We start from the raw sequence: 12,805 nt of genomic DNA, 5'->3' as shown, positions 1-12,805 counted from the left end.
GGACACGGACACACTCGAAACAATATGCGAAATGCAGTTAAGCGGCAAATATTCAAGGACAATCTTCAATCTCTCCCTTCTCCCTCACGTCAGTCCTTTCTCTTAGTTCTCTGCCTAGTTATTTTTCTCCGCCCCCCCCACCCCTTTTTGTTACTTTTGTCTGTTTTTATGTATGTTTCATACATAAATTTTATTGTTGTCAACATTAAATTTTGGCTCGAGTAAAACAATTTTCAAGCGTTTTGAAATGCATAAAATATGCATACAAAATTGTCCGGCTGCCGACTGAACGACCAACTTTATGGCTAAATAGTTTGCCCTGGCCCAAGCCATTAATGCTTTTTTATGCGGGTTTCTGTGCCAAAAGAGCAAAAAAAAAAAAAAAAACAATCCAAAAAGGGAAATCTACCAAGGAGAGAGAGCGAGAGAGAGAGTAGTAAACTTTTCTTTTCCCCCACTCTCTCGCTCTCTCCCTCTCTCTCTCTCTCTGTGTGGGTGGGTAGCACCACCTTAGTCGCCTTAGCCGCCACCCATAACCATAATAATAACAACAACACTTTGGTCAAACATCTGAAGCGAAACCCATCGCAAAGTTTATGGCGCCAACGCAGAAACTGAAAAACCGAAAGGGTCATGTGGCTCATTAAACTTTGGCCAACAATTTTTTCTAGCGCGCCCTTCCAACTCTAGTCCCATCCCCCTACCCCTTCACCACCACTCTTTCCCCCACCCACCCACATTAACCCACAAAGACAAACAAAAAGTTTTGCACTAAATATTTGCACCATTACAAAAAAGAATACAAAAAAAAAACGAACCCCATATAAGGTGAGTGGCCACAGTTTCTAGTAAATGGGCTAGCAAAAGGGGCAGGAGGAGAATGGGGGGGGTAAAGGGCTTTGAGGTCTGTGTTTTTTTCCCTATATAAAATTATCTTGCTCACACATACGCCCCATTAAACGTGAGACAAATTGTGAAGACAAGTAAATTGTAAAGTACGATGGCAAACGAGTTGAAAATAAAATAAAGAGGAAAAGTGAAAGCATATTTTTTTTTAAGAGATTTTGCAGTACCTATAAACAAAACAAAAAAAATCTGGCATGGAATTATAAGTATATAAATATATGATATTTAATTACAAACAGAAATTGAAAAATTTTCTCCATTTTGCAAAGATTTCAAATAATAACCATAAGGAAAGGTTAGCCTTTTCCCCTATTTAATATGCAATCGATAAATATACATAAATATAGCTTAAAGAATAATTATTTCAAAAGTTCTTTAGAGTTGTAAGCTGGGCTTTCTTTCTTTTTTGCTTCTTCTAGTTGTAATTCTCAACTAGTTGTAGCAGCATTGGAATAAGATTACAATTCTGAAGTGGTTAACAAAGGTTGCCGATGACAGAACTCATAGGGTCTCGAAAATGAAAGTCATCTATGATAAGTTTCAATAATAATCATCTGACTGCTCATTCAAAAGATAAAAAGAAAAAACTTTACACCTTTAGAAATCAATAAAGACTCTTTTTTTATAAATATATCTACATCTTTGGTTGACTTTTATGTAATAAAACTTGTCACTTCTGTATTACCTAACGCCTGGAGGCAGTTGAGAAACACGTTATTGAGCTTTATAGAGGTCAAAAGACCCCTTTAAAAATTTGCTGAATTTCAGTCATTCAGAAAAGTTATTCAATTAGGTATTTAATTTTCGATTAACCAAATTAACAATTGTCTTTTCACCAAACACGCACAGGTTGACCCATTGTATATGTTAACTATACTTATAGTTCCATATCCAGACACAGACCAAGACCCAGACCCAGACCCATGTCCACTTGTTTGTCCTTGCACATTTTCATTAGCGTGACATGTGTTGACATTTTTGCCAAGGACACGACCAAGGAGCGACCACCTTCTGTGTAGAGGGGCAGCTCGGCGGGATTTATTATTGCGTAATTAGTTAAAAGCGACAACATGTTATATGCAACTACTGGGTGTCTTTATTTCATGTGACAAATCAACAAAGTTTCAACAAATAGTGTGAGAGAGGCAGAGATGCTCACTCTTTAGTAGCCCCAATGGGAGCCGAAGCCATCGAAACTGGCATGAGCCACAACGGCGGCAGGTGAGTACTTGACATAGGCAGCTGGAGCGACGGCAACTGGTGCATGGGCAGCATAGGCAACGGGAGCAGGAGCAGCATAGGCGACTGGAGCTGGAGCAGCATAGACAGTCTTGGCCACAACTGGAGCAGGAGCAGCATAGACAGTCTTGGCCACAATTGGAGCGGGTGCGGCATACACAGCCTTAGTAACAACTGGAGCTGGAGCAGCATAGACAGTCTTGGCCACAACTGGAGCAGGAGCAGCATACACGGTCTTGGCCACAATTGGAGCTGGAGCAGCAGCGGCATAGATCGATTTGGTCACAACAGCGGGAGCCGAGTACAAAGTCTTTGGTGTGTAGACATTGTTGGTGATGCGGGAATCGACTTTGCTAACACTCGAATATGGGGTGACCACGTTTTTCGAATAGGTGGACACAGTGCCGCCAAATGAACGGACCACATTCTGTTGGGTGGTGCCAACAGCATCGAAATGAGGCTGAGCCACCTTGGCTACCACCGGAATGGCGGCGGGAGCAGCCAAATAGCCAGCATTCGATGCAGCAACCAAAGCGCAGAGGGACAACAGGACGTATTTGAATGCCATGGCGAGGAATTGAAGTGAAGATTTGTTTACTTGGATATGTAATTGAAGCTGAAAAAGCTGCTACTGATGCTGATCTGTTTGAGTTTCAAAGTTTTTATAGTCCCCGAACCAAAAAAAAAGGTTTGAGATTTATTTGTTGCCAAATTTCACGGTCAGCTCAAGTACGAATGTGAGTCTGGGTTTGTGTGTGTGTGACAGATCGACTTAGGCCTAAGCCCCTTTAACAAAACCCAAAAACTGGTTCAATGGGTCGACAAATGACTATGACTTGGCGCTAACTGGAAACTCTGCGAGTCTGAGACTGTGACTTCAGCATCAAGTTCCAATTTGACTCCACCTTCAATTCGCTGCAAAACGAAAATGAAAATGAATTATTTTGAATACTATCAGCAGCTCATAAATTTTACCAAAGAAGAAAAACTTTTATTTGTTCGGCGTATTTTTCCATTAAATTGAGTTCAACTCAAGCAGCAAATATGAGACCCTTCCCCCCTTCTCCGCCCACAGGGTTCCTTGTCACACCACCTTACCATCATTTAATGGGATGCGGGGGATGGGGGATGCGGATGCGAATGCGGATGCTGTATGTCAACTGCCTCTTGTATCTTAGCAGGTGGCGGTGGTGGTGGGTGGTTCTGTGAGTGGGTGGTTGGTGGACTTGTTTATGATTTTTGTTGTTTTTATAAGAGTTTCAAAAGTTTTCTTCACATCAGAAACAAAAGAAGGAAAGAGAACAAGAACGAGAAAAGAAAGAACTCCACTTTTGCCATATCGTTTGCCACTCTGTCTCTGTAATGAAGGTCGCATAAACTTCGAATTTCGAAAGTTGAAGGAGAAGCGAAAGATTACTTAAGATTTCTAGAAATTTGTTTTCTTTCACTATTCAAGAGAGCATGTGAAATTCGTTGTCTTCAATTCAACTTTCGTTTTCAGTGTTGTGCAAGTTTTTTTTTTTTTTTGGGAAAATGAATTTCCCTGCTGATGCTGCTGCTGCTTTTCACACAGGGACAGGGGCAGGCGGGCAGGGACAGAGAAAGGAGAACTGGGCAGAGAGGCAGGGCCGAGACCGTGATGAATATTTATTGAAATTACCAAAGTTGACGCTGCTCCAAATTGAATTGTGTTGCCAACTTGGGATGCCTGCACTCCAAAAAAAAAAAAAAAACAACGAAAATATTTATATATATAACTGCAGGTTATATCTTTTCGCTTCTTTCCTGGTTTTATGTTTTGCCTTTTTTGTTTTTTTTTGGCAAATTGTTATTAATTTTACACTCAGGGCCCATGCATGAGAGTTTCGAGTCTAAACCTAATTACGGCATTTAATTTATGTGAGTAAATTGGCTTTCAAATTGGGTGATAGAGGGAGGAACTTGACTGACAACTAGTCAGCATTGTGTGTGTGTGTGTGTCTTTGTGGGCAGTTCAATTACTGGCTAAAAAAGATATTGGCACGCGTCGCGTTGTTGTACCCTAAAATATATAAAAGCCGCAACATTTTGGTCAAATCAACATCAGTCTCAGAGCAACCAGCCATCAGCAATCAGCCATCAGCTGCTCAGTTCAATCTAAATTGCCAGTCATCCAGTCAAAAAAAATTACGAAATGGCTTTCCGCTACCTCATCTCATTCTGCGCTTTGTTGGCCTATGCCAATGCTGGTCTCTTGGCCGTAGCTAATCCCTCATTGGATGCAGTGGCCGCCACCCAGCAGAATGTGGTCCGCTCCTTCGCCGGCACAGTGTCCAGCTACTCCAAGGCAGTGGATACCCCATACTCAAGTGTCCGCAAGACAGACACCCGCATCCAGAACAATGTCTATACGCCAGCCATTGCCAAGACCACCTATGCTGCTGCTGCTCCTTTGTATACCCAAGCCACACCAGTGGTGGCCAAGACTCTGGTCCATGCAGCGCCGGCTCCTGTTATTGAGAAGACTGTGTATGCTGCCCCAGCTCCAGCTGTCCACTATGCTGCTCCTGCTCCAGTGCTGGCCAAGACAGTGTACTCTGCCCCGGCACCAGCTGTGATTGCCAAGACATATGCCGCTCCAGCTGTCCACTATGCTGCTCCCGCTCCAGCTGTCCACTATGCTGCTCCCGCTCCAGTTGTGGCCAAGACTGTCTATGCTGCTCCTGCCCCAGTTGTGGCCAAGACTTACTACTCTGCTCCCGCTCCAGTTGTGGCCAAGACAGTGTACTCTGCCCCCGCTCCAGTTGTTGCTGCCCCAGTGTCTTATGCCGCTCCTGTTGCTGCCACTACCAATGTGAACTATGGTCCTTCAGCTACCACCTATTCGCACAATGCTCCCGCTCTTGGCGTCTCCAGCTATGGCAGTGCCCAGACAGTGCATTACTCACCAGCCGAGAGTGTATCTCACATGAGCTTCGATGGCTTTGGCACCCACTGGGGTTTCTAGGTCACCTGGTCACGCCCCCCCAAGCTCCTACCGCATTGTTTGTTAAACCTTCTTGTTAATGTTGATCGATAATAAATTTTAAGCAATTTTTTTTTTCCCCATTGCAAATTCAAAACAAACATCAAGTAGACCTTCCTTTTGACCAAACAAAAACACAAAAAAAAAAAAAACATAAAACCACAAAGTCAATTTAACAGAATCAGGTCTAAAGAGCAGTCCCAGCAGCTTTATGGCCACAATAGAAACAATAAGAGCAGCGGGGAACGGGGGTAAAAATTACACAAAAATATATATAGAGCTCGTTTCTTCGTTGTCATTCACCATCATCATCGGATTGAAACTCTATGGAGCGTTGGCGGCCTTCGACAGTTGCCGTTTCGTTCAGAGTTGCTCAGTTGTGATAAATTGCCCCAGAGAAAGAGAGAGAGACAGAGAGAGAGAGAGAGAGAGAGAGAGAGGGTCGTGGGTGGGAGGAGGCGCGGTCATGTCGATTATGTATGTTTGCGCATTACATTATGGGGGTTTAATTGGATTTAATATTAATATTTCGCACACCTTTTTTTTCCTTCTTTTTTTTTTTAATTTTATTTCTCTTTCTCGCTTCACCTTTTGGCCCTAAGGCCAAACAATACTCGTACAAGGAAAAAATGAATTGAAATCAATTTCATTGAAATTATTCGCTTTGCATATACATACATACAAATTCGGCCGATATGTCATGATTATGTATATTTGCACTTGTTATAAATATTGTCAGTTAATTAACGGATATTTTGTTGCTGATATAACCGGACATCGATGGCCAAAGAAACACACACGAAAATGAAAACCAAACGAAACGAATAAACAGAAATGCTATTACATATTAACTTGATCGAAAAATAAATTCAATAAGCACATCAAACCAATTGAAATTGACAATTCACCAAGATTTTATATAAACCTCTCAAATTTAGTACGGGAAACGAGTCATTTCGTGATATTCGTGAAAAAAAACATCAAGTTTTAGTTTAAATTCTGAAAATAGTTACTATTTTCCCAATCATATAGCCAATTATTAATAAACTATTTCGATTGATAGGTACTAAATATAAAATTAAAATTCTTTTGAAGCTTTTAAAAGATTTAACATTACAAATTTGAACATTTAAGTTTAATCCAAAAATATTATACAAATAATAAGTATAAAAGTGTTTTTTTTTTATTTTAGATATTTAGAATATGTATTGTCAACAAATAATATTTAAATATTTAATAACAAATTTTAAGCCTGTTTCAAATTTTATAATTGTTTAGTATTTTGGGTAAAGTTTTTATTCAAAAATATTATAAATCTAAAATATGGCAATTCACATAAGCATGTGGGCTTAAAAAAAATATCTCTTATACAATTTGGAGTCCATCTCAAGACTTAAATCATTGGAAATTAATAAAATTTGTCTTAAAATCAACTTTTAATAAAGAAATTTAATTTGATTTAGAATATTTTTAAACCTTTTTGAACCAAAAGTCTTTAATCGTTAATCAGTTAATAATTTAAAAGAAGAGAAAGTTCGTAATACAGACAAAGTTAAGTGGATTTTTAAAGATAAAATATTCAAGATACATCTAAACCCTTAAGACTTAAGAGATTAACTAAATTTAATGGCATTTCAGCAAACGTTTTGAGAAAGGCAAAAACAGAGACTAAGTATGTCGAGTATACGCCACATGTTACTGGGTATCTCTCATTGAAGTCACAAAATCTTCATTGATATGGGCACAAACAGACGCACATACTGATATATGTGCTTGTGAGTGAGTGTGTGTATGTGTGTGTGTATGAGTATAAGTGTGGTATGTATCTTGAAATGGTCAACAATGGAGCAATTAAATCAATTGCTATACCACTCGGCCCTTTCTATCATTGTCAAGATGAGTATGAGGCAGCGTGTTTTGGGTGTGGGGGAACTTGAGGAGGCAATTCAAATTTGATGGCCTCTGACTTTTGGCATCGTTTAGTTCCTTTTGCTGCCAGCCTTTTGGGCTCTTTCTACTCCACATTGAAAGTGTCACTAATGTGACGTGCGACAGATTTGATCAATTCCCCAGCTAATGCACGACAATAAACAATCAAATCAAATTAAATGAAAACGTGCTTCAAAAACAACAACAACAAGTGGGATTGAATTGGCTCCCATACTTTTATTGGTTTTGCCTTTTTTTTTTTTGGTGGATAAAGAGTGCTGAGAGAGAGAGAGAGAGGGAGAAAGAGGTAAAGAAATTAGCTGCATTTGTTTGCCATTTTGATTGCGCATACGCCACATACTCCTTGGCTTCGTTTGGCATCGTTTTTACATGTTCTTGTCTGTCTCGGTTGACAATTAGTCAATAATTTATTTCAATTTCATTTGGCATGCCAAACACACACACGAACACACACCCAAACACACACATCTATAGATAGTTGGCCTAACTGCACTTTAATTACATTTGCATTTTGGTTTGTGCCTTGTCGTTTTGTCCTTTGTCCTTAGTCATTTTGTTCGCTTGTTTTTGCTGAAAACTGCTTGCCACAGCAGAGGGAAAAGCTCAAGCTCAATTGTTGCAATGAAATTTACGTAAGCGAATTTTCCATAATTTAAATAACAGCATTACACAGCACGTTTGTGTGTGTGTGTGTAACGGAATGGAAAAACTGCAGTCGGAAGAATATCTTTCCTGTGTCTTTTCGTCCGCCTGTTTGTCGTTTCGGTATCGTCTGCCTGCGAATACGTATGTCCTGGTATAATTAAATTATGAAAGGACATAAGACGCATAATAAGTTATAAATCAAATTTACCTATCCCACGAGATTGTCCCACACTTTACACATGGCAGAGACGACAAGGATGCCAAGGATACCTCAAGTCAAACATTTAGTTTGCTTGTCCAGTCTCTCTCTCTCTCGTCTTTGACCTGGGCCAAACGGACGGACACGGCAGGGGCCTCTGAATGTGACTGTGTCTGCAATTTGATGGACATTATGACGACTCTGTCTCGACAAACAATTAGACAATTGATGCATCTGTGTGGTGTACATTTTGTGGACCATCTCCTTGTTTTGCCATTGCAATTTTGTATTTACATGTGTGTGCGTCTGTGTCTCTGTGTGTGTGTGTGTGTGTGTGTGTGTGTGACTGTGGATTTTGAAAACGTGAAAAGGGCTGTCCTATTCCGGATACTGTTCTGGTTGTTTAAATGCAACTGTTTCATAACTGTGACTGCATTTTATGTTGCATTTTGGCTGGTGTCAAGTCCAGCCGCCACTTCAAGTGTGCAATTGAAAAATGTCCTGTAACAGGCAAATGCAAATTTGTGCCACAGGCACATGGCCGAGCCTTTCTCCATTGTCCCCTGTGGCAAGTTGTTATGTTTCTCTGGCCCTTCATCCAGGAACCTTTTAGATGTGCTTGATAAATATCTTTGTTATCGCTTATTTTCACACAAATTATTGAACATTAAACTACAGAAAAACAATTGCTAATTAGGTAATATATATTTGTGAAATCTGTCAATATTAATGCTCTCATTGATCTGCCTGGCAACTCTATCATGATAATGTTAAAATGTACTTAGCTGTTAATAAACATTCCGATAACATTTCTGTAAGTAATGATTACCGCTATAGATCGTCCTTAACAATCAAGCGAGCTTAAACATAAGCTTGAAACAACCACATTACTATATAAATTAATATTTCATTTACTGAATAAGTTCTTTAATTTTCCAGAACTTGCAAAACATAAAAAAAACCTACTAAAAAATGGAAAATTTAATCAAATCTAACAGCAAATCTAATCTAATAGCATCAGGTAAGTCACCTAAAAAATACAACATCATTTAGAAGAAATAAATACTCACAAAACAATCAATTAATGCACTTTACATTAATTTAACGAAGTTCAAAACTGAAATAAAATTAAATATCTGTCTCTAAATTAAAGCAAGGCTATATGTAATGGTATTTAGTTAAACATAATTCGTCCATTCAAAATTCTGTTCTTCTTGAACTTAAACTCCAAAGCAAGCCAGGCAGAAGTAGGCAAAGGAAAGCAACCATCATGATATGTCATCATGGTCTCTTAGCCTTACAGGACAAAGGGACAGTCAGATCCATCCCCTGTAGAGGAAGACGAAAAACAAAAACAAAAAAGAAAAGCCAGCCAACTGATACTTATCATTGTAAGCTGCTGCTTGGCTGATTAAAATTTAATTTTTAATTTAAAGAATGTTTGTATTTTATTTGAGTCTTGTTGCGAAATAAATACGAGGGAAAGAGAAAACCTAAGAAACACACAGAGAGAAGCACAAAGAGACTTAGGCAGATAGAGGGAGATAGAGAGCGAGAGAGAGAGAGAGGCTAGAGAAGGGTAGCAAAGTGCCTTGAAGGTCGTTGTAACTGTTGATTTATCATTACTTTATGCAAATTGACCGCTTACCTTTTGCTTTTTATCGAAGCATCTGTATAAACTCTCCATTTTTTTCCCCAACAATTTTTTCTATGCAATGGCAATTTTATACTCTCTGAGTGGGTACAACGGATATATCTTCAAAGAGAAGTTTGAAACTCCATAGACAGACATTGAATGTTCTAGTTTTGTTTTCATGGAGAATATCTTTTTATACTTCTTTCAGTTTGAAACCGTTTTCCAACAGTGGTGCGCCAGTGTTGTTAAACGTCTTTAAGTTCTAAAAGCAAACACCAAAAATAACATGGCGCTCACATGCACATTCAATATATTGAATCACTAATCCATATATTAAAATACATTCTGTTATTTGAAGAGTATTTCAATAGCCCACAAAGGTCAATAGTTCAGTTGCCAGTATTTGTTTTTTATGTGTGTGTTGCCTTTTTTGTTTTTTTTTTTTTTTTGTGCCACGTGCAATGTCAATGCCAAGCGATTAACATTCAATTAGCTTTTGGCTTCATCAATGATTTTATCGTAGCCATTAGGAGCGAGGTGAAGATGAATGGTGGTGGTTGGAGATGCATATTCCCATTTCTGTCTGGTTTGAGTGTAAATTGTGGCAAATTATCATTAGCTTGTGGTTGTTATTGTGCTATGTGCTGTGTGCTGGATGGTGTATGCCCCCCTACCCCTCTGAACAAGGACAACGACAACGACAACGACAACAGCAACAACATCTTCACATCTTCAAAAGGTTTTTATGACATCAACAGCTGTCGTTGACAGATTATTGTGGCGATTATTTTAGCAGAGACGAAGGCAGACGAAGGCAAACAACAAACAGGACTCAAGCTTCAGGCGGTAGGAAAGGCTATACCCTAAAGCATAGATAGAGAGATAGAGATATAGAGAGAGAGAGGGAGAGAGGGAGGGGGGCCTTGGGACAGGAGTTGTCTCTGCTTTGTGCGTTCAACTGGAAATTGTCAACAATGTTGTCATTGCTGGTGGTCTCTTTGTCGATGCTTTGCTGCTTGCCACATGTGTTCTGGCCACTTAAACATCTTGTGGTTTTGGCACTTGTGAATAACTAACTATGTTCCACTTGGAAAAGTTGTCACTTTACATTTCATTTTTTTTTTTTTTTTTTTTTTTTTTTTTGTAATAAACAAACACTTACAATTTCACACACTTATAAATAATATTGGAGACAACAGATTTAGATCGCCGGGGAGATCTTTCTGTCAGTCTTTACTGCTATGTGCATTTGCCCAGCAATAGTTTTGCGAATTAAGGCCATAACTTTGTTGATATTACTTATCGTAAGTATTTAATGATATATTTCTTATAGATTATTATTATAGATTTTCTGGCAGATTCTAAGCGGAATTGAAGCGTACCATGATATCAAAGAATTGAGATTACCAGATTTACAATCTGCTGCAATCATTATAATTTCTCTTATCTTAACATTATGCATAATGATCATCTCGATTTGGGGTATATTACTGGTGAAAACGGAAAACATATTCAAATTGCAAATAGTAAGCTAAAACAGCAAAAATCCAATTCGCATTAAGTTAAATTTTATCGATTTTTTATTTAGTTATTCTTTAGCCTTTTTGGATTTATTATATCCAAGTGCATTTTATGGATAATAGCAACTGAATCAGATATAAGATATTTAACAAATATATGGTTTAAATTCACCGTACTTAATGCTGTAAGTGAGTAACTAACCAACTAAGAGAACCAACACCTCACCTGATAAGTTCACCCAGGTCGTCAGTATGATAATAGTCAGTCTCCTGATCCTATCACGTATGCTCAATTGAATGTGAAATCTGTCATTGATATAAAAATACTCAACCATGTGCATATGTCCGAGAGTTGCTTTGAAATTGGTATCATTACTTTTGATGCTCATCCTTATGGTAAGTTATAGCCATGCAAATCCTACTCTTATGCCTCCTATGCCTTTAGATATTCTGTGCTACCGATATGGCCATTTCATATGAAAATATCGAGAAATCTGAATCCAAAGTTACACTTTTGCTCATCCTATCCATATCGGTGAGTTTATTTCTTTCGGTTGCTCTTCTGTTTGGTTTCTATGCCGGGTTTCGGAATAAATATGTATTATTGCAAGTGGTAAGAGTTGGAATACTACTCATATATTTTTTTCTTATATAACTTTTTTTTTATAGTTAGTTTTCGTTTTGGTTGCCTTCTCCCTGAGCAAATTGATATTGTGGATTATCGCTGGTAATTTAGTTCAGCAATTGAATGCCACTGGATTAGTTATACATATGTGGTTTCAACTTTCCATAGTTACATCGGTAACAAAGTTTATTTTTTAAATATTTAATATTAAGTTAATTTCTGTACTTGTTGTTTTTGTCTTTTTTTTGCAGATGGTGCTTATAGTTTTTGTTACATTATATTGCCTAAGACTTCAAGATGATGTGTAAAGAACTATCGCAGAAGTAAATATTGTGTTAAACACTTTTAAAATATTGCAAACATGGTTTCTAGTAATTCAGCAATCCTATCTATGTATAAATGTCGAATTTTTATTACTAGTTCTGACTGAAGAGAAACGTTCAAAAGACATCCTGTGGACATTGTGAAGAATGTCCATAGGACATCATGTGGACAGTTTCAAGAATGTCTATAGGACATTCTGTGGACATTCGAAACATATTTCGTATATATGAAAATTGTTTTAGTACAATTTTTAAAGGTTAATTGGCTCTACCTTTAAGTTGACATTTCACCTTTTTCACTCACACTATTATTCTCCCCCATTTCAATGGGCGCGTAATGCCAATGAAGTTGTCGATATGGTCATGTTGATATCACGCACCATGCCATTTTGTTGTCTGCCTGTGTATGTGTGTGTGTGTGTGTGTGTGTGTGTATGCGTAATCAAATTACATTCGGAATTATGGACACCCGCAGGACAACAACGGCAGCCAATAAAGATGACGATGACAAGATAAGCGCAAGTTGTTAGCCATGGTTGGGTTTGGTTGGGGTTGAGGACAAGAAGGAGAGGAGAGATATCGTCTGCTTTTTGCTTTAAATGAAATTTAACGATAAACACAAATAATGGCATTTTGCATTTTAAAAACACTTTTGGTGGCAAAGCGGAAAGGCAAGGGACACCAGGACGAACAGAAGGACAGCAAAAGAACTGTGGCGACATTGACATTCGATTGCTGGCCAGAGTCCAAAGGGGCTG

At 38.4% G+C, this 12,805-nt stretch overlaps 3 protein-coding genes across 5 annotated transcripts; 2 read left to right on the top strand and 1 right to left on the bottom strand.

Annotated features, from left to right (window-relative positions):
* Positions 1–2,068: 2,068 nt before the first annotated feature.
* On the bottom strand, positions 2,069–2,778 carry LOC6639488 (cuticle protein 76). Its single transcript, XM_002062121.2, has one exon. It carries the CDS (start codon positions 2,711–2,713, stop codon positions 2,069–2,071), a length of 645 nt encoding a protein of 214 aa, XP_002062157.1. The 5' UTR covers positions 2,714–2,778.
* A 1,540-nt stretch (positions 2,779–4,318) lies between these two features.
* Positions 4,319–5,191, top strand: LOC6639133 (cuticle protein 16.5). 2 transcript variants are annotated; one of them, XM_023181772.2, is made up of 3 exons: positions 4,319–4,540; positions 4,646–4,988; positions 5,061–5,191. In XM_023181772.2, exons 1-3 carry the CDS (start codon positions 4,319–4,321, stop codon positions 5,129–5,131), a joined length of 636 nt encoding a protein of 211 aa, XP_023037540.1. In that variant the 3' UTR covers positions 5,132–5,191. The 2 variants fall into 2 exon arrangements, with proteins under 2 accessions (XP_023037540.1, XP_002062158.1); XM_002062122.4 differs by having other exon boundaries at positions 4,319–5,191.
* Positions 5,192–10,704: 5,513 nt separating this feature from the next.
* LOC111519778 lies at positions 10,705–12,107 on the top strand. 2 transcript variants are annotated; one of them, XM_023181773.2, is made up of 6 exons: positions 10,927–11,105; positions 11,168–11,284; positions 11,343–11,495; positions 11,545–11,712; positions 11,769–11,900; positions 11,976–12,107. In XM_023181773.2, the coding sequence occupies exons 3-6, from the start codon at positions 11,433–11,435 to the stop codon at positions 12,030–12,032; spliced, it is 420 nt and encodes a 139-aa protein (XP_023037541.1). In that variant the 5' UTR covers positions 10,927–11,105; positions 11,168–11,284; positions 11,343–11,432; the 3' UTR covers positions 12,033–12,107. The 2 variants fall into 2 exon arrangements, with proteins under 2 accessions (XP_046868156.1, XP_023037541.1); XM_047012200.1 differs by lacking the exons at positions 11,545–11,712; positions 11,769–11,900; positions 11,976–12,107 and adding an exon at positions 10,705–10,883 and having other exon boundaries at positions 10,938–11,105; positions 11,343–11,419.
* Positions 12,108–12,805: the final 698 nt, after the last annotated feature.

This window comes from Drosophila willistoni (genome assembly GCF_018902025.1).
Source record: "Drosophila willistoni isolate 14030-0811.24 chromosome XR unlocalized genomic scaffold, UCI_dwil_1.1 Seg144, whole genome shotgun sequence".
NCBI classification, from domain to species: domain Eukaryota; kingdom Metazoa; phylum Arthropoda; class Insecta; order Diptera; family Drosophilidae; genus Drosophila; species Drosophila willistoni.
Note: the sequence above shows the minus strand (reverse complement) of the source record. Positions and strands in the feature narration are given on the sequence as shown.